Genomic DNA, 20,945 nt, shown 5'->3' with positions numbered 1-20,945 from the left:
GATTATGAATTCCTTGAAGACATCCTTGTCTTTGTAGCCCCAGAATCTGGCACGGTGCCATCTGGTACAGAGTAGGAGCTAATAAATGCTGATGAGCAAATGACTATATGAACAAGTTAATTAAACTGATATCAAGATAGGCAGCCCTTTCGCCCTCTTAGTAGCTCCAACCCCACCAGCACAAACTGGGTGGCAAGAAGCATTGACTTCATAAGGGCTTACTATGCTGAATCAGGCCAGCATTACCCCCCAACGCCCAGACAGGGAAACCCAGGTGACAGTCCCCAGTCCTTTCTTTGGGCTCTTCCCTTACCCAGGACATGGCAACGTTCTCCCTTCCCCAACCACAAGACCTCCAACACTAGTGAGATTTGTTCTAATCTGCTCCTGGAGCCAGGCTGAGCTGCATGTAGTCAGATGAGCATTGTCTGGGATGGTCCCTGGTGATCCCAAGATGGAGAGGTCCTATGTGGGGGAGGGCTGATGCCAGGGTTTCTCCAGCCCCAGTTCTCTGGGGCTTCATTAAAAACATCCTCTCCCAGTTCCCAGGTAATTAATAATAGGAAAAAGAATGACACACCTATTCATATTCAACAGGCTGTCTCAAAACCATCCAAGCCACACCTGATAGAGCACTCCTGTCTCATCGTCTGTGCCACTGCTCAATGCCACACTGTCCCCATGACCCAAATACTAATGGTCCTTCACAGCCGGGTTGTGATTTCCCCTTTAGAGCCTTTCCCAGTTACTCCTAAGGCTCTGAAGTCAGTGAGAGTCTTGGTCCCATCCTTCTGAGCTTTAATTTCCTCATCCCAACAAATGGGCATACAATCGTGAACCTCAAGGTTCAGTGTGGGATAACTACATAAATATCGTGCCTGTGAACGGCATACAATAGGTGTTCACTCGACCTTGATTTCTTTCCTTCTGGTCTAGTCCACCCTCAGCTCTGAATCACAGTGTTGTCCTGGGCATGGCTCAAATCCAACTCCGCAGGGAGAACCTCAAGGTATGGGATGGTATCTCCTCTGGCCTCCACAAGGATCTGTATGGCTTTGGAAACTCAACGGGCATTCAGATACTCGCAGTAGTTAGCTGGTAAGCCAACATATTTTAATTTGCTGTGGTCACTGTGGATAAGCATGATAGAATACATTGATTTTCAGAAAATTCCCCAGAAGTGACTGGAAGCCAGCATGGAGATAAATAAGAATGCCATGTAATCCCCAGACTGGAGAGGAGTCTTTGGGGACACCCAAGCCAGTGTACCCAAGCCAGCGTACCCAAGGCCCATCCCTCTGCCTCTCAGGCTACAGGTCCCTTGGGTACAGGGAGGCACCACTCAGTGGCTGACTAGCTTCTCAGGCAGAGTCCCAAGAGAGAATAGCACAGGGTTCACTGTACCATTTAATAAATTCATTCAACAATTATCTTCTCTCACCACACACCAAGAAAGTAACGACAAGAAGTTACGCATGTGTTAACTATCTCAATTGTGATCATTTCATAATATGTGTGTGTGTATATATCTCAAAACATCAGGTGGTACATCTTAAATACATACTTTTTTTGTCAATCATATCTCAATAAAGCTAAAAAAATTATTTTCTAGACACCTACTTGTTCCAACCACTGTTTTAGGCACTAGAGGTACAGTCTTGAACAAAACAGACACACTCTGTTAAATTCTAGTGGGAAAGACAAACAAATTAAAATATAATGTGTCTGGGTTGGCTGGAACTCTAAAGAAAAAGAGAGGAGAGTTAAGGGAATAGAGTGTGCTGGGGGAGAAGAGTCCAGAAAGCCACCCTGAAAAGGTGATATCTGAGCACCTGAAGGAAGTGAGGGAGCAGTGGGCCATTGGAATATCTTTAGGAAAACATTCCAGATAAAGAGCACAGTGAGTGCAAAGGCCCGAAGGTTGGTTGTGCTCACATGTTGGAGGAACAGCAAGGAGGCCAACATGGCTAGAGCACAGCAGCAGGGAGCACGGGAAGAAATGAGGTCAGAGGGGTAACAGGGGTGGGAGCAGATGACGCAGAGCCTCGAGGAGATGGGAGCCTTTAGGTGGTTTGAGAGGGGTGACATAATCCAAATTCCACTGGAGAACAATCTCTAGCTGCTGTACTGGGGGGAGGGGGCGAAAAGCACAGGGACTAGTTAGGAGGGTATTGCAACAGTCCAGGCAACAGATGACAATAGCGTGGACTAAGGTGGTTAACAGGTCATGGGTACAATCTGATTCTAGATATATTTCAAAGTAGAGATGGCAGGATTTTAAAAGTTCCCTGGAAATGTGCCTGATGCCAAGTAATTTGGCAGCTGTTTATACTGAGTAAACCAGCTGTTTATACTGAGTAAACCAAAAGACAAACTGAATTTGGTCTCCAGAGCCCCAGCCTAGACACACAAGTGTGGAAAGTGCATCACGGCAGAATGCCAGGCAGGAAGCCATGTGACTCTGGGTTTGGGTGTGAAGAGAGGCGCAGAAGCCGTCACCTGGCCAGGAGGGGCCTCTCCTTGCAGGACTCACCATCCTTCTCCCCTTGCCTTTGAAGGGCTGGGTGGCTCATGAGCAAACTGCTCCTGGCTTCTAAAGGTGGAAGAATGCCTTCACAAGGATGCCGGTGAGGCAGCTTGGTGATCTAAGTCCCAGTCCCAGCTCCACTACCTCCCACTGTGTGACGCTGGGTAAGTCATTTGAGTCTGGGTCTCAGAGCCACAGGTGCAAATGAGAATCGTAACATACAACCTAAGGTTCTTACAAGGTTTAAATGCGTGCTGTGCAAAAGCGGGACAATAGGTGAATCAGAATACACCGAGATTCCTAGTTGTGTGACCCTGGACGTATCGTCTCTCTGGGCCTCTGCGTCCTCATCTATAAAGTGGGGAGGAATAATACCTTTTAGGGCTACCATGAGGATTAAAGCAGATGATGTGTAAAAAATGTTGGTGACATTTGTTTGTTTTTTAATTTTTTTTTAATTCATGTGACAGAGAGAGATCGAGATCGAGAGAGAGAGAGAGAGAGAGGGAATATGAGCAGGGGAGAGGCAGAGGGAGAGGGAGAAGCAGACTCCTCGCTGAACCAGGAGCCTGATACGGGGCTCAATCCCAGGACCCTGAGATCATGCCCTGAGCTGAAGGCAGACGCTTAACCATCTGAGCCACCCAGGCGCCCCTGTTGGTGACATTTGTAAGTAAGATGTGATCTGATCCTACTGAACCTCTCCTATGCCATCACCTTGCCCCTGCCAACTCTGTCCACCCTTCCCACCTGCCCACCATGAGAGGAAGCTGAGGCATTAGGAAGACCCTCAGCTCACACTCTTCCCTCCTGTCAGGCTCAGTACTAGGAGCCCACTCCCACGTGAAGGGCCAGCGAGGACACAGGAGGTGCTGAGTAAGCTTACGTGATTACAGAAACAAGCTCGAGGCACCCCCGCCCCCAACACCAGACTGCAGACCAGGAAAACACCAACAGGCACAATGGTTAGAGGACTCCACTCCACACGCCTGCACAGGCCATCTTCACAGTGTGTGGGACTCACAACCCCAGGTCCAGTTTTTGTTTTTTTTTTTAAAGATTTTATTTATTTGACAGAGACACAGTGAGAGAGGGAACACAAGCAGAGGGAGTGGGAGAGGGAGAAGCAGGCCTCCTGCTGAGCAAGGAGCCCGATGCGGGGCTCGATCCCAGGACCCTGGGATCATGACCTGAGCCGAAGGCAGACGCTCAACGACTGAGCCACCCAGGTGCCCCCCCAGGTCAAGTTTAAAACGGCCTGCACAAGGACCTTAGGCAGATCCTGCATGGGAATTATCAGCTATAGAAATAAGTCCTGAAGGCCTCAGAGAAATCAGACAGACCAAAGGAAAATGAGGCAGAGGGCCTAAGAAAGTGAAAGCCTCCAGGTTTACTCCTCCCCACTATCTCTGGGTGGCATTTAAGGAAGTTGGGAGGCAGGGTGGGGAGACAAGGGAGGGGAAGGGTGTTACTATCTGTCAGATAATTAAGTCTATGAGGAATTATGATACTCTGTAGGAAGCTAAAGCCTAAATATAGTTTTTCCTCAAAGTCTTCTTCAATTGACTCCAGCTTCTTCCTGTTCCTTTCCCTTACTCACAGCACCCCCCCCACCCACCTTTCCCCTAGAAGCACTGAGTACACAGCCTGGGAACCAGACTTCCTATAAGCAGGGTGGGGCCAAGGTCACCAGCCACAGGACTTATGCACATCGCCCAGAGCTGAGGAGGGACCAGGTAAGCAGGGTGAGGGTGGCTCTCACCCTCCCAGGGGGGCAGGTCTTAACTAGGTCACTCTTAGGACACTCACACCACCCACTCTTTATCTCCCATCTCTTTCTATTTTAAGGCAGGAGTGCTGCCAGGCAGCAGTATGGGTTACCCAGCTTCTCCTTTGGAGGCCAACCCGTCACCTGCTGAGTGGGATCCCTCACCGGCTCCAACCTACTTCCTCCAGCCCCACCTCTGCGGATGCCCAGCACCCCAGTATATCCTCTCCTCCTCCCATACAACCATGGTGGGGCCCTGGTCACGCCCCTGCTCATGCCCTGGATCCGCCCTGCCCTCCGGACGGACCCGCAGCTCCTCGGTGCAGCCCTTTTTTGTATCTCCTTCCTCTCCTTCTCATCTTGAACAAGTCGTGTTCTCTTACAGCTCTGCCCATGGTGCTTCCTCTCCCATAAACAGCCAAACTCCCTCTTGTCATCCAACAAATCCCTACTTTTCAAGGTCCAGCTCAGGCTCCCCTTGCCCACCAGAAAGCCTTCCCCGGCCAGCCCTCCTCTGTGCCCCTCTAGTCCCCATGCTCTCCTTATCAAATCATTCGCACAGTATCGTCTAGCTGTTGACATGTCTGTGTCCCCACCAGAGATCAGGCTCCCAGGTTCCTGGAGGACACCAATGGCACTTTGATTCATTAACTGAATGCTTACTATGTACCAGATACTTTCTGAGAGCCAGCAATATAACAGTGAACACAACCGAGAGAGAAAATTCCTGCCTTCCTGGAGGTCACATTCTAGGGATAATAAATAGCCAACACACGGGAGTACTTTCTATGTTCAAGACTATTCTGAGTACTTTATATGAACTCATTTAATCTCCAGCACAATTATTATTATCCCCATTTTACAGATGAAGAAACCGATGCTCCAATTACCTAAACCTGCTCAGGATCCATGAGCTAGTAAGTGGCAGGGCGGGGATTCAAACCCAGGCAATCCCGTACCACACCATGCTCCAAGGGCCATTGTGCCTCTCAAAACTATGTTCTCCACTTTGCCTTACTCATTTTGGTATCCAGTGCCCAGACCAACGTTTGGCGCACACACACAGTGCTCAGTAAAAGTCTGCTAAATGAAGGGACCCCTGAATGATGAATGCTAGTCCCCCTGAAGCACCCGCTCCCTGTCTTGTCCCCACCCAATCCCAACTCATAAAACCCCCCAAGTCTTCCCTGACTCCTCTAACCCCTGAACTGTTTCCTCCTGGACATTCTTTTCCATGCTACATCCACACTATTTACCTGACTCTTAGTCACACACCATTTGACCATCCTATCACCTGAAGCTGTGCAGATACCTTGCTTCACCAGTTCCCTGGGCTCCCTGACATCCCCCAGAGTACAACAAATATGGTGCCAATACACGGCAAAAACGGATACACAAAGGCCAAACTGAACCCAGCCTCCCCTCTCCATTTTTCCATTATCACCAGAGCTATTTCTCCTCTTGCCCAGGGGAAGCAAGCCAGAGCTTGGGTGAGATACAACCTTTGGTGCAACTATATCCAAATTGCCTCACCCCCTCAGCTGGAACAGCCAACGGCATAATTAGGGTGCAGCTGTGGTTAAAAATAGCAAGTACAGTTGGACATTTTTAACCCTCAGCAAAATGCATCAGGATGTTCAATGCCCTCTATTAGAAAATGCCTGTAACTGAGAATCTGAGCTGGACAGTATACGCAAGTACCCTCCGTGTATATCAGAAGATAAGAGTCTCTGTGGGATATAAGTCAAGGAGTTACCCAAATATGCTTGGACCAATCAGCCATTACAGAGAAAAACATTCATGGAAATACTTGCTAAAATTTACTGAACTCTACTATGCTCTGGGAACTGAGTATTTCACATGTCCATACTTCCTCAACCTACAGTGGGGTTATACCCGGATAAACTCACTCTGTATTGAAAATATCAAAGTTAAAAATGCATTCAATACGCCTGACCTATCCAACGCCATAGCTTAGGCTAGCCTATCTTAAATGTACTCAGAATACTTCAGTTAGCCTACAGTTGAGCAAAATCATCTGACACAAAGCCTATAATAAAGTGTTGAAAATCTCCTGTAATGCTGAATCCTGTACTGAAAGTAAAAAAATAAAAATAAAAAAAACCAATGGTTGTAAGTCTATCGGTTGTTTACCCTCATGATCTCGTGGCTGACTCGGCGCTGTGCTCACTGCCGCAGGCCGGCATCACCAGAGAATGTCGCAACACCTGTCGCTAACCTGGGAAAAGATCAAAACTCAAAATTCAAAGTATGGTGTCTATGGAATGTGTATCACTTTCCCACCACGGTCATGTCAAAAAATCATAAGTTGAACCATTATAAGTCAGGGACTGTCTGTATTACTCTCATTTAACCAGTACAAAAGACCCACGGGACAGATATCAGCATTTGCCCCATTTTGTTCAGAGGTTAAATGACTCACCTGAGTTCCACAGCCACAAAGTTGGGCTGCCAAGCCTGCGTGCTCAACCGCAACCCTACAGTTCCCCTAATCTACCGCAGCACGGTCCACCATGGAGCATGGTGGAAACAGGCCAAGCAGGGCTCAAAGGGACCATGAGGACCACCAATTAAGGGCAGCCGGGGATGATCCCTGCCCTGCCACCTAACACCTGTGCTGTGAGTTCCCTAACCTGCCTGTGCATCACATTCCTCATGTGTAAAATGAGGATAAGTACCTACCTCATAGGGTTGGTAGTGGGATTAAATGAGCCCATGTCTGTTAAGCCCTTAAAACAATGCCCGTGGTGAGCACTAGATAAGTATTTGTAAAACAAGCAAGTAAGGACTCAACAAAAGCATTGGCTTCTCGGTTTGACAGTCCCTCTGCCCTAGCGCTCAGCTCACTGAACCCCAAAACCAAGCCAAATCCCAATACAGACCTTAAAGAGAAAAACAAATTCTCAAACCTTTCCATGGACTCAAGAAGACAATCAGCACCAACCAGTCCTGCCAGCCCCAAGGAGCAGCCCCAAAAGGCCCAGCGAGGTGATAACACAACACAGTTATTGCATCTTAAATCACTGGGCTCCTCAGACACATGGAGCTTTTGAAATAAAAAGAGTGTGCTTTGGATTCTAATTTAAATATCTATCTATTCACAGAATAGGAAGCCAATTACTTTCCTCTCCCGCAAAGAATTAATATCCCCACTGTGTTTTATAAACCATCTGGTGCCAAACACACAAACACGTCTATGCATTTTCAGGTGAGGAGGGCTGAGAGAAGCCGACTGAGCACTCTCCAGCTCCCACCCACACACCAGGGCTCAAAAAATGTAATTATTCAAAGCCTTGGTAAATGGATGTAATTTCAGGTACCACCAATGCCATTTAGAAACGCATTAATGGGTACAGTGATTACAGATATTTAGCTTCGCAGCATTCATCTTTCTTTAAATCCCCAGGTCAGAATGTGCTGAGAAAAAAAAAATCTCTCCCAACAATTTCCTAGGCAAGGAAGGAAACCTTTTCCCCTCCCAGGGATCCTGACCACGGACATTGTGGTCAGCTTACAACCCCAATTGACTCCCAATTCCAATCAACGCTCTCTCCTTGTATGGCTGCCAATGCTAAGAAGGTCAGGCCAAATGTCAGATCAACCAACCCACACCAATTTGGTTGAGGATTGGCTCTGTGCCTGACACTGTTCCCAAAGAGCTGGCGAGCTATTCGTGGCACCAAGTCACAATCCTGCCCCTGCTCCATCTCCGGGTCACAATCCTGCCCCTGCTCCATCTCCCCCAGGACCAGCTCAGGGAAGCCTACAACACCAGACACCTCTATGACTTCCTCATCATCACCACTGTCCGCCGGGACACATCTGTTCTCCCACGCAGAGTAGCATTCCCATTTCTCAACTTAATTGCAGCCTGCTTGCCTGCTCTGACTCAATGTCAATCACTCAGAAGAGCACACCCCTTACTCCAGGCCTTCCTCTGCCCTTGGAAGGATCTCTAAGTGGTCCTGGGGTTCTGAGATGTGGATGTACCACCCCCCCACCCCCAGGCAGATGTAGTCCCCACTCAGTGCTCACCCACATGACCAGACCCACTGCCTGCCTCTAGGACTGCCAAGCATCGTCTGGGCAGAGGGAATGGCAGCACATTCCCAACCTCCATGGGGGAAACCTGAGGCCCACCAGGGGCCAGGGGATCTACTCTGGGTAACAGGTGGGCATTAACAGACAGCTGTGCCTACTGACACTTTCTCAGGGCCCTTCCCACAGCTTCATCCAATCAGTTCCAACAGAGGGCCTCCTGTAAATGAAAAGGCTCGAAACGCCTAAGCACCTACTATGTGCCTACAGGAGCTGCAGACAGGCCATCATCACATTAGATTCTCCATAAATTCTCAATAACACCAGGAAGTAAAGTAGCATTATCATTATTGTACAATATCATTACTGTGGGGAAGCTGGAGCTCTGAGACGTCTCCACTTTCAGCATCCATAGAAGCACTTGTGGAACTTGTAATAATGCTGATTCCCAATCCCACCCCCTAGAAGCTCTGGCTCAGCATTCTAGAACAGTTTCTACTTCATGTCCATCCTTACTACTCCTTCATCAAGTGCTCTGGCATAGATAGATCCCAGGGTCACTACCTCCAAAAAGAGAGCTAGATGCCCTGCCAGGCAATGCAAACACTAATACTAACACCAGCGAACACTCTCACCAGGGGATGGGGGTGGAGGGTGAAAGGGGAGTGTATCAAATCTGCCCATTTGGAAAATGTGTTGATCGTTAAGTACAAAAAACCTATTCATTTTCTCTCTGGTTGGACACAGCCACACAGGGCTTCAAAGATGAAGAATCATTTCTTTGGTATTTAGGCACCAATGATTTAGTATCCAGCTTCCTTTTAAGGACAAGTCTCGACAAGAAAACACACTTCTCCCTCCTGGAGCCTGATCTTAGGAGATTTCCCCGAAGAGAATGAACCACAGCTTTCTGCTGAATACGCCACACTTCACCACAGGAAGGGGCTTCCTCTCTAGGAGCAGTAATGGTAATAGTTAATTCTTACATAACATGTGAGATTAGCCAGGCACTATTCTAAGCGGACAGACAGTACAGTCATTGTCCCCATTCTACAGATGAAGAAACATCTGAAGACACAGAGAGGTTTAAGTGACCTGTCCAACCTGGCAGCAGAGCCGAGATTTCAACCCTGGTACTCAGACTCCAGAATTCATGTTTTATAACCCCCACGTGGCGCCACCCCTCAGACACAGGAGCCGGGGAACCCCTGGGGCAATATCCCCAAATACACCACTCTCCTGAAGCTCAGCTACTAGTGAAGGGTGTTATCCAGGACCAGTCCCTACTATGCCTCAACTCAGCACCAGCCTCTTCAAGATGCAGACAAGCACACACATACTTTAGCTTTGTCCCCACCCCCTTGTTCCTTCCAATTTCCTCCACTGGCCTCTCTTGCCTTGGGCTGCCTGTTGCTCTGCTCCACAGATGCCTGGCCTTCCTCATACTCACCCTCTGAAGCTCCCTAGGGCCCCGTCCTCAGGGCCCCCAGCCCCAGTCACTTATACTGAAACTGCCCAGTGTCCCTCTCACCTCCTGGATTGGGCACTGCTGGAGGGCAGAGATGACATCTATCTCTCTCCACAGCGCCCAGTGTGGAGAATGGCATATAGCAGATGACTCAACAGGTGAATCCTGGACCAAACGCCATCCAGCCTCCCATTAAACTGCCCTTCCAGTAAGGTGTTCACCACTCTTCAAGGTGGCCCACTGGTTCCATCTGTGGATCTGCACAGACAACTCGGTTTGCAAGTGAAGAGGATATGATTATTGCAAAGGTGACTGCGCTAACCTACAACATTGCTCTGACTCCACTCCTCCTGGGAAGGAGGCTGTCTCACCTCCCACTTCACCCAGGGGGAGAGAACGCTGGAGGCTGTGCAGCCAGGGTTCTAGGTAGAGGGCCTCAATGGGCCCTCTGCCCCCTCCATCCCCAAGCACACTGCACCCCACCTGCACTGCAGACTGTTCCAGGGAAGCACAAGAGGCAGCCAGCAGCCCCTGGAAGAGACTGCATGCTAACCCCAAGCTGTCAGACCTCAAGAGGGTGAGGGCTCTGCCTTGGCAGAAAAAGCCCCTAAGAAACCCTGAGAACACTGGCCATGACGCTGGAAACACTCTTCTGGCAGAACCTGAAAGAGACAGCCTGGCTGTAAGCAGGCTTAAGAGGCTCATCAGCCCCTAAGCTGTGGTCAGCTGACATGGTTGGGGTGGGGGAGGGGGTCTCAGTCCTCTCTCCCAGAGCACCAGGGACCTGCCCACTGCCCTGCCTAGGGACCATCCAACCCACCCATCACTCATTTGCCCTGCAGGGGACTTTCTGAAGGAGGCCCAAAGGGTCATCAGGGAAAGTACAGAGGACCAATTTTGGAAAGGATAACCCTACAGGAGGATTCACTACAGAGGGAGTGGCTATGCAAGTCAGAAGACACCATGGTAGAAACAGTGCACAAATTTGGAGCCAAGACGACTCAGGTTCTAAGTCCCAGCTCCCCTACTGATGCTCATCAGAAAGATCTTTTAACCCTGTCCCTCCCGCAGCCTCCACTGCTTGATCTGTAAAATGAGGCTAATAAAAATACCTGCCTTTAAAAGGAATGTATGTGTTTTTCAACTATAGAATACCATGAAGATTATTACTGTTGACATCTGGGGCCCAGGAAGCACCAGACAATAAGTCTGTCCTTCAGCAGTCAGAGCCGATAACCAGGTGGCCACCCAGATTAAGGAGCGGACATCTGTGCAGGCTTCTAAATGCCCAGGAAACAGCCAACCCAGGAGTGTTTTCACACCTCATTACCCTGGGCTCTTGGTCCCCAGGTCCCTACAGCCTGGACAAGGTACCCGTGGCCTTGGGACAGCATAGCCCTGATGGTCAAGGTTAGTGTTGGTTTTTTTTTTTAACTAACTTTTAATTTGGAAATCATTTTAAACTTACAGAAGAGGTGCAAGAATAGCACCCCTCACCCAGCCTCACCCATTGTAAACATGTTGCTCCATCTGCTCTATCATCCGCTCCCCTACCACACACACACACACACACACACACACAGTTTTTTCTCAACCATTTGAGAGCAAATACGTCAGTATTTCCCAGGAATGAGGACATCCTTTTAATAACCATAATGGTTATGCAGTTTTTATTGGTCCAAATTCTGAGTTGAGTCCTACAGTTTGCATTCTCCTGACCCAGGAAACCCCAGTTCAAGGACACCAGATTTCTCCAGCAGCAGCTGAATGTAATAAGGACTCAGAATTCACATTTCCACCCCATCTTATAGATGTGTGGATGTACAAAGAGGAGCTCACATTTATTGGGCATTTACTAGGTGTCAGGCACCTACTAGGCACACTTTCCACCAATTAATTCATGTAATCCCCACATTTATCCCCATTTCATTGGTGAGGACGTGAGGCTTAAAAGGAGTAGGTAACCTACCAAGGACAGGGAGCTGTAACTGGTGGAACTGGAATTAGAATCTGGGAATCTAGAGCCAAGGCACCTACCCACCACCTCCTTACACACACTACCACCACATACACAACCCCTGTACATTTGTCTGCATGATGAAGTTGCCTGGCTGGCTTTGGCTTCCAGAAGAACCCAGCCAGTATCCAGGTGACCGGGAGTAGGCTGGATGGGAAGCAGAGGGGTGGTCTGGCACAACTCAGAAGATGACCCGAGGTCTCAACAGCTGCTGATGTCTTCCACAGAGCCTATACAGCCCTTTTTGGAGATGCACAACCCAGAGAGGCTGGAAGCCGATGAGCCGTCTCCCCACACTCCCCTGGGCCCTTACGACAGAACAGGGGAATTGGTGTCCTGGGAACACATGTTTCTGTTTAGGAAAACACAAAGCCATACAACGAACATGATACATCCTACCACAGCACTGATCTTAATGGAAGATACGGGAAGGGATTTTATAATAAGTTAAATTGAGAGTCAAGTCTACGTGAATTTTTGGATAGTACCCACATTTTGATGACGTTTCCTACCATCCAATCTCCCAGGCGAGTTCACCTTCATCCTCTTCTGTCATTCAGCTATGGCTGAAAAGTCTGAGAAGCCCTTGTCTGAGACAACAACATGTCCATGTCTTCTCTGAACTCTGAAAAGGCTGAACTAACACAGCATGAGGCTTTAGGAAGTCCCTTTACCCCTCTGAGCCAACTTTTCTGCACTAAAAAATACAGTAATTGTGAGCCTCCAACCAGCTAATGTTCATGAAGCACTCCGTAAACAATAAAACATTAACCCAAAACACTTGTCATTTCAGAAAATCGGAAACAAATGTTTTGACAGCCATTTAAAGGCAACAGTCAAATAAAACCATATTCCTCCGTGTTTCTCCCTCTGCTAGTACTGACGTAAGACACCATGCCAATTTACTGAGCAGAGATTCAAACCCGTGCTCTCTTCTGAAGACATGGGAAAACTGGAGCAAGCCCCTCATTAAATCACCAAACAGTCACATTCTGATGTGCTTTCTCAAAGAGACTCCTTTTTCCAAAGCCCTAATTTAAGAAGCCTGAAGTTTACTCCCATAAATATTGAGAGAATGGACAGAGCTCCATCAATGCACATGAAACCTCCACCCACCCTCTTCACATACACGGCCCTGGAAATCGGGGATAGCACCTCTTCTCACCACCCACCCCTGTCCTTTCTCTGAAGCACACCCCTCACAGGGGTGAAGAGCCTTAGGAGCCTCTTGCAACCGTTTTTCTTAAAGAGGTTTTCCCAGATCTTTTCTGGGCTGGTTTTGAGAACATGGTACAAATCACGGCTCCTAATCCTTTCTTCTGCTTTCTGCACAACACCGCTGTTGTTCCTTTTGTACAGGACCTAAAGCTTCAGTCCCTGAGCCAGTTTTCACTCTCGATAAAACAACCAGGAAATGAAACGTAAAGTGTGGGATTATGCCAAAACTGGCCAAGCTGGAAGAAGCTTTTCTTAACCTTCAACAAGAGGTTTCAGAATTTCCATTTTAAATAGATGTGAGCGGCTGTTTCCCAGAAATTCTTTGCAGAGGTGTTACTTTCTGGTTTGAAATAAAGTTTCTGGGACTGCTATTCCCAGCAATGAGAAAGATGACAGATGAGAAAGAGGGCAAATAAATGAACCAACAGTTTGGCACTCTACAAGACAAATTTCACTAACATGAAGTTCAACATTTGTCTGGGGAGAAAAATGTGGCAGACAGGAAATGCAGGGGGGCCTGGAAGACTGTCCCTTGGGTGATGGCATAATTAAATCTCAAGAGGGCACCTTCCTGGGCCTTCCAGTATTCACAGACTTTTCCAAAGGGCCTTCTATACTTGGTGCCTACAGCCCACTGGGGTACCCCCCTGGACATTCTGTCATCCCTGGTTCAGCCTTCATTCCCCAATTCCTCTTTCCCTTTAATTTCAGAGAAAATGGGTTTGCTGAATACAAAATCACACTCCAGATATTTAGTGCCTACTCAGAGCCCAGCGCTGGGCTGGGTACCAATGTCTCAGAAATGCAGAACAGGGTATCAGCCTGACCCCTCCTCTCTCCATTCATCCTCTTTATTGACTCAGGACCTATTCAAAGCCTGCTGTAGGGAGAACCCAACTCACAGGGTGCGACAAAACCCCCGAAAACCAGCCCAGTGTAACACTCTTGCTCCCAAGGCCTGTTCTAGAACTTCACCCTCATGGGTCTCACATTTGAAAAGGCTGTGTCTGCCAAACTGCTTTTACTAATTAATTGTCTTCCACTTCTTACTAATCAGAGACTTGCACCACCACCAATCAGCTCAGGAGACCAAAGGCTGCTGCCTTTCTCAGGCGCCTCAATCCCCAGCAAAAGCCAAGAAGGACTCTGGCCCTGTGAGCCTCGGGCAGTCTGACTCAGAGCAATGGCACTTGGCACAAGGCTCCTTCAAGCATCAATGCTGCCTCACACCTGTGACCTAGGGTAGAAGCCACCCCACTACCATGGGTACCATATTAGAGACTGAAGATCTACTTTCTGGTCCCAGCTCTAAGCACCCCACACAAATCACTGAACCTTCATGGACTGGAGTTTGATCATCTAAAGAATATGACAGGAGCGCCTGGGCGGCTCAGTCGTTAAGCATCTGTCTTCGGCTCAGGTCATGATCCCAGGGTCCTGGGATCAAGCCCCGCATCGGGCTCCCTGTTCAGCGGGAAGCCTGCTTCTCCCTCTCCCTTTCCCCCTGCTTGTGTTCCCTCTCTCGCTGTGTCTCTCTCTGTCAAATAAATAAATAAAATCTTTTAAAGAATATGATAATCTCGGGGCGCCTGGGTGCCTCAGTTGGTTAAGCGTCTGCCTTCGGCTCAGGTCATGATCCCAGGGTCCTGGGATCGAGCCCCGCATCGGGCTCCCTGCTCAGCCGGAAGCCTGCTTCTCCCTCTCCCACTCCCCCTGCTTGTGTTCCCTCTCTCGCTCTCTCTCTGTCAAATAAAATTTTTTAAAAATCTAAAAAAATAATAATAATTAAAAAAAAAAAAGAATATGATAATCTCTGCTCTTCTGCTGCTATAAAAACCAAGTAAGAAAAGGTACCAAAAAAAGCCAACTGCCCTCTGCTGTTGGTATGCCCAGGATTACTATGAGTTTCCACATCAGTAAAATGGAACTGGTAACAATTCCTACCTCATCAAATTGTTGTGAGAATTAAATCACATAATAGTGATAAAACAGTTCCTGGCATTTTTCAAAAACTGGAAAAGATGAGGCTATTACATAATTGCTACTACTATTATTGCTGCTGCTGTTAATGACACTATTACCTCCATTAGTATTATATCTTGCTACTTGGCTAAGAGACTCATGAGAAAGTGGAAAAGTTTTAGAGTATAAGTTGTTTTTTTTTTAAGATTTTATGTATTTATTTGAGAGAGAGAAAAAGCAAAAGAGAGAGAGCATGAGCAGGGGGAGGGGCAGAGGAAGAAGAAGACTCCTCGCTGAACGGGGGCGGGGGGGGGGGGGCAGGAGAGGGAGAGAGAATCCCAAGCAGACCACACTGAGTACAGAGCCTGATGTGGGGCTCAGTCTCACGACCCTAAGATCACGACCTGAGCTGAAACCAAGAGTCGGACATTCAACCAACTGCACACCCAGGCACCCCACTTTAAGGATATTCTTTTTTTAAAAAGATTTTATTTATTTGATGGAGAGAGAGAGAAAGCACAAGCAGGGGGAATGGCAGGCAGAGGGAGAAGCAGGCTCCCGGCTGAGCACAGAGCTCGACCTGGGGCTCAATCCCAGGACTCTGGGATCATGACTTGAGCCAAAGGCAGATGCTTAACCAACTGTGCCATCCAGGTACCCCCAGAGTATAAGTCTTCTTAAAGAGGATATCAGCATCACCAAGTCTAGAATTAGGGGAACCAGCAGTAGATTCCTTTTATGTTTTTCCCCTAAACACCAAAATTGAACCCAAGTGCAGAAATCAAAACCAAAATGCACCAGCCTTAGCTCGAGTTTTCCTGCTTTAAGAAATGTACTCCTGGGGGTGCCTGGCTGGCTGGCTCAGTTGGTAAAGCATAAGGCTCTTGATCTCAGGGTCATGAGTTCAAGCCCATGTTGGATGTAGAGATTACTAAAAAAAAAAAGAAAAATCACTCTGGGTTTTCTTATGTACAGCAGGGTTAAAGAACCCTGTATTGAAGAAAAGAAAGAAAGAGAAAGAGAGAAAGAGAGAAAAGAAAAGAAAAGAAAAGAAAAGAAAAGGAAAGAAGAAAGAAAGAAAGAAAGAAAGAAAGAAAGAAAGAAAAAAAGAAAGAAAGAAAAGAAAAAGAAAGAAAGAAAGGAAAGAAAGGAAAGAAAGAAAGAAAGAAAGAAAGAAAGAAAGAAAGAAATGTAGGTACTCTGGAGAGTATCAAACATCTGCTAAATATCAGGAGCAACTAATGCATCTTGAAAACCTCACAAAACTTTCCAGACCAAGGATCCACTGGGGAAAATAAAACCAGCTATGCCAATGCTTTGTCCCTCTAACTGAGGCATATTAGAGGAGGATCCAAAAGTAAATAAATAAATAAATAAATAAATAGAACATTCAGAAATGATCAGAGCAAATCTAAGAAAGCTGACTAAAGCAGAGCATTTTTTATGTGAGGAAAAGAAGAACAATTACTCCCAAACCCTTCAGTCTCTCAAGAAGTTGTCTCAGGAGACAGGAAATACAGTCGGCTGCCACAGTGTCCCAGCCTCCCCGTATGGCTGGCCTTTGAAGGTAGGGGATCAGTCACATACTGCTTTCCCCTAGGCCTGGGAGGACACCCTCGGGGTGGGGAGCCAGAGCTTGCTATAGGATAATCACTAGGAACTTCACAGAGTCACCACAGAAGAGTCAGCAAAAGAGAGAAGGGCGGGAGGCTGCAGCAATGGCTGACAGAGTCCTACCCAGCCCTCAAGTCCCCCAACTCAAGACTTAGCCCAGTACTTCACAGTAAAGACAGATACTATCAGACAGGAATACCCATGTCTCCCCTCACTGAACCTATCAGCCCCCTAGCATGGGCTCTGACATGGGCAGCCCTCCCTCCCGTCAAATGGATGAAAGGCCCTGTTCCCAGCTGGGACCCCTGAGACCTACACCCAGGATCCCCAGATCCCCACCCTCTCACCTTGTCAGAAACACTGCTCCAGGAACGGTCCCATCTCTTTCCTGCATCATCCATTTCTCCCTCTCTACTGGATCATTCCCAGCAGAACAAAACATGCTCTACCCTCTCCCACTAAAAAAACAGACACCCGCACCCCCACCTCAAACCCAAAACCTCCCCAATTCTCAGCTAATGTCTCAAACCTGCTTCATAACAAAACTGCCTGAAAGATTCACCTATGTTTATTGACCCCATTCTGCACCCCATATTTTCCCCTCTACCTACTCCAGTCAGGTTCTGTCCTTTAAGCTTCTGTGAACCCTCATTCTACTGGGTTTCCTCCTATCTTCTCAGTCTCCTTTGCTGGATCCACCTCTTTCCCCAACCTCTAAATGCAGCTATGTCCCAAGGCTTAGGTCATTTTTCTGTCTATGCACTCTTCCAAGGTGAGTTCAACTAATCTTGTGGCCTTGAACATCACCTACAATACCCAAATACACCTCTGCAGTCCTCTCTCTTCTGAGCTTCAGGATCCATCCATCTGACTAGTGGACATACTCATATCTCACATGTCAGAACAAGAGCTCATGCCCCACCCCCCACACCCCCACACCCCCCCTCCCAACCTGCTCCTCCTCCCAGCCCTCCCACCTGAGTGACAGGAGTACCATCCACTCAGGAGCTCATCTTTGGGAGTCCTCTTTGACTCTCTTTCTCTCACAGACTGTCCAGATCATCAAGCCTGAATCTGCATGCTTCAGATGAAAGCATGTCCAGTGCTACCCCCTCGTCAAGTCATCAGCCACAGCCTGCTACTACTATCCTGCCCACTACAGCTGCCACCTACATACAGCCCACTCTACAGCAGGGAGAATGATCTTTCTAAAAATGCACATCAAATCACCTTGCCCCCCACTTAAAACCCTCCCGTGATTTCTCGCTGGGCTTAGAATCAAGTTTAAAAACCCCTTACCCTGGCTCCTAACGTCCTACACCATTTGCTCTCTCCTATCTGTAACCTCTTCTCTTGTGACCTTCTCCCTTGCTCACCATATTCCAGCCACACTGGCCTCTCCACTCTGAACTTGAAGCTCTTTCTGCCTTCAAGCCCTTGCACTGGCTGGTGTCTTCTGGAAATGCTTTGCCATCTCATCAACACAATGTCTCTCCTGACATTCAAATTTTACCTTAAATGTCACCTATTCAGAAACACCACCACAGACCTCTCAATCCACCACCACCACCCAGTTACTTGATATCACATTACGTTATTTTAATTTTCTGCATAATAGTTACTGCTGACACTATTCTTGGTTTTTAAACTTATTTTCTGCTCCCTCTCCCCACTAGACTGCAAGCTCCATGAGCACCCACACGTTGTCTGCCTCTTTCATTTCTGTGGTTCCAATGCCTAGAACAACGTGTGGCACACAAGGAGAAATCCAATAAATATCAATGAATGCAGATAGGGTCAGACAGGCCCACTGACTGAGAGGCTCTGAGGTCTTAGCCAGCTCCCCGACTTCTCTCTCAAACACAGACGGGAGGCAGGACCCCAGCCACAGTCCTAGTGTTCACTTGTATAAATCTCATCCACCAGAATTTCAGACATCAGCCAAGAGCCCTAACTAGGGAGGGAGGATCCAGGATTTTCTGTGACCACCGAGCTTCGACTAGGCTGCTCCACTACTGACTAGCAGTGTTTCCAGAGGGTGAAGAAAGGAATTCTGACTCACATGCCCCAAAAGTAATAGTACTTGTCAGACCACCGTCCAGACCTCGGAGAGTTCATTCATTCTGTAAACAAAGATTTGCCGAGTGCCTACTCTGTGCCAGGCACTGGGCAAAGGACCAAAAGCACGTTCTGACCGCAGGGAGCTGACGCGGCGAGCACGCAAAGCGTTACAGAGAAACGCAGCAGCACAGGTACCCGCGCGGAGTGGGAAAGTAACGGCCACACTAGTGCCCGCGGCTGGGCGGCGCCCTCGAGTACTGCCCCGCGATTCCATCTCCGCAGACCCAGGTCCGGGGTAACCTGACTAGGGGCGCAACGCTCGCGGGCTTTTTCTGAACAACTACCGCTTGACCAGCGGAGGTAGGAGTGACTGTCCCCGTGGAGCACCGGCTTTCCCAGACGCGCAGTGTTCGAGGAGTATTATTGGCTGATGGGTTCCCTCCCCACCCCCACCGCTCCCCCGCTGGCCCGCGCTCTGGAGGGCGAGGGGGGTGCGGCTCCGACTCTCCCCCACCACCCCAGAGAACCCGGTCGAAGCCAAAGTCCTCCCCACACGAGATTCCCTCCGTCTCTACTCCCCAGCCCCCAGTTCCCGGACCCCGGACGCAACTCCTAGTTCCACTCGCCCCCCCACCCCCCACCCCCAGTGGGGCACGGCCGGGCGCGGTGCTGCCCGGGACCCCGGCGGGGAGGAGTGTCCGGCCCCTCACACCGGCGCCCGAATCCCGCGCAACTGCAGGAGCAGGGGGCAGTCTGCGGCCCCCGCCCCGTCTGCGGCCCGGACTGCGGCCCCCCGCGGAGAGGCAGACCCCGCCGCCCCCTCTCCCGGAGCCCGCCACACAACTCCGGCACACAAAACCCCACAGGAGTGCGGCCGCGGCGCTGTGCGCGCCAACTCGCCCGGGACCCGCGCGGGAGGCGGGGGGCGGGGGCGCGCGGCGGGAACCGGTCGGATCCCGTCGCACAGGTGCGAGCGCGGCGCCCGGGTCACTCACTCGATGAAGTAGCTGGCTCCCTCCTCCGTGAAGCCCTCCTCCCAGCCGCGGGGCAGGTCTGCGGAAATGCCAAAAAAGTCGGGTCAAACTTGAGCCGCCCGGGCGCGCGCCCCCCGAGCGCTGCCGCCCACCCCGCCGGCCCGGCTCCCACCTGAGCGGATCATGTGGCCCGAGTTGACTGGCTCCCCGGTGCGCGGGTGCAGCCAGGTCGTGCGGCGGAGCTCGTCACTGCGGGAGAGAGGTGCACCTGTTAGCGCCGCCGCCGCTCCGGGGGCGCCCGCCCGGTCCCGCACCCCGCCCGGCCCCGCGCCCACGCCCGCGTGCCCGCTTTCCCGCGCCGCACTTGATGAAGAAGACGCGGCCGTCCCGGCACACGCCATAGGACCAGTGCTCAGGTAAAGTGTCCCGCCCGACCGCCGCCGCCGCCATGTTCGCCGAGCGCCGAGCCGCCGCGGCCGCCGCGGGGCGGGGGAGAGGGGGCGGAGGCGGGGGAGGGGGCGGAGGGGGCGGTGCGGGCGGCGGGCCGGCGGGCTCTGCCTGCGCGGGCCCCGGGGGCGGCTTGGGGCGCTTCATCGCGGCGCGCGGCGACGTCCTGGGAGTCTCGAGTCCCAGCACCGCCGCCGGAGTTCGCCGCCGCACGGGCCGACCGGAGCGCGGTGGCCGCGGCCTTTGTCCCCGCGCCTTCCCCGCCCCCAGCCCGCCGGCCCGGGCGCGCCCGCCGCGCGCCCCTTGGCCCCTGAGCCCGGGAGACCCGGGCGGGGCCGAGGGCCGCTGTCGGGGCGCCGCGGGCAAACTCCGGAAACAAGGTGCTCCCCGAATGCTCCAGGGAACCCCACCCGACCCCCATGACAGACCTTCTGCCTCCGGGAGCTGTACTTCTTTCTGAACCAGGCAAACCTAAACAGGTTGCATCCATATTGCCAGCCTCGGTTTGTTCTTTCCTCTGTAAAATAAAGTGACTAGTAAGTACCACAAGGGATTGTTGTGAAGATATGAAGTTACAATGGTGTAAAGTGATTAAATGAACCCTGGCCTGGAGCAGGTGCTCCATTATTAATGTCAGGTCAAGCATGATTTCATTTTCCCAGGTTTGCAGCTCGGATATGAAGCAGGAGGGTGCAGGTTCTCCCCACATACACCACACAGAGCCCTGAAGTTAACTGGAGTGTAGGCTTCTGCCTTCAATTCCTGTCAAATGACAGAAAGAGAGACGCTGTGGACCTGCTGCATCTCAGTCTATCTTTAGAAGAGCAGAC

The 20,945-nt window shown here is 50.1% G+C and overlaps 1 protein-coding gene across 11 annotated transcripts in view; it reads right to left on the bottom strand.

Annotated features, from left to right (window-relative positions):
* PLEKHA7 (pleckstrin homology domain containing A7) overlaps window positions 1-20,130 on the bottom strand; it is a 209,604-nt gene extending 189,474 nt beyond the window's left edge. For all 11 annotated transcript variants that reach the window (XR_004919342.2, XM_036098636.2, XM_036098638.2 and 8 more), the window contains exons 1-3: window positions 20,033-20,130; window positions 19,841-19,917; window positions 19,690-19,747 (exon numbers count right to left, since the gene is read on the bottom strand). Coding sequence is in view for 10 of the 11 variants with exons in the window: in XM_036098636.2 (XP_035954529.1) it covers window positions 19,690-19,747; window positions 19,841-19,917; window positions 20,033-20,118 (221 nt within the window). In the remaining variant the exon portion in view is untranslated. The remainder of the gene's footprint in view (window positions 1-19,689; window positions 19,748-19,840; window positions 19,918-20,032) is intronic.
* Window positions 20,131-20,945: the final 815 nt, after the last annotated feature.

The sequence above is a fragment of the Halichoerus grypus genome, chromosome 11 (genome assembly GCF_964656455.1).
Source record: "Halichoerus grypus chromosome 11, mHalGry1.hap1.1, whole genome shotgun sequence".
NCBI lineage: Eukaryota > Metazoa > Chordata > Mammalia > Carnivora > Phocidae > Halichoerus > Halichoerus grypus.
The sequence above is the reverse complement of the archived record's forward strand: the minus strand, read 5'-3'. Positions and strand labels throughout refer to the sequence as shown.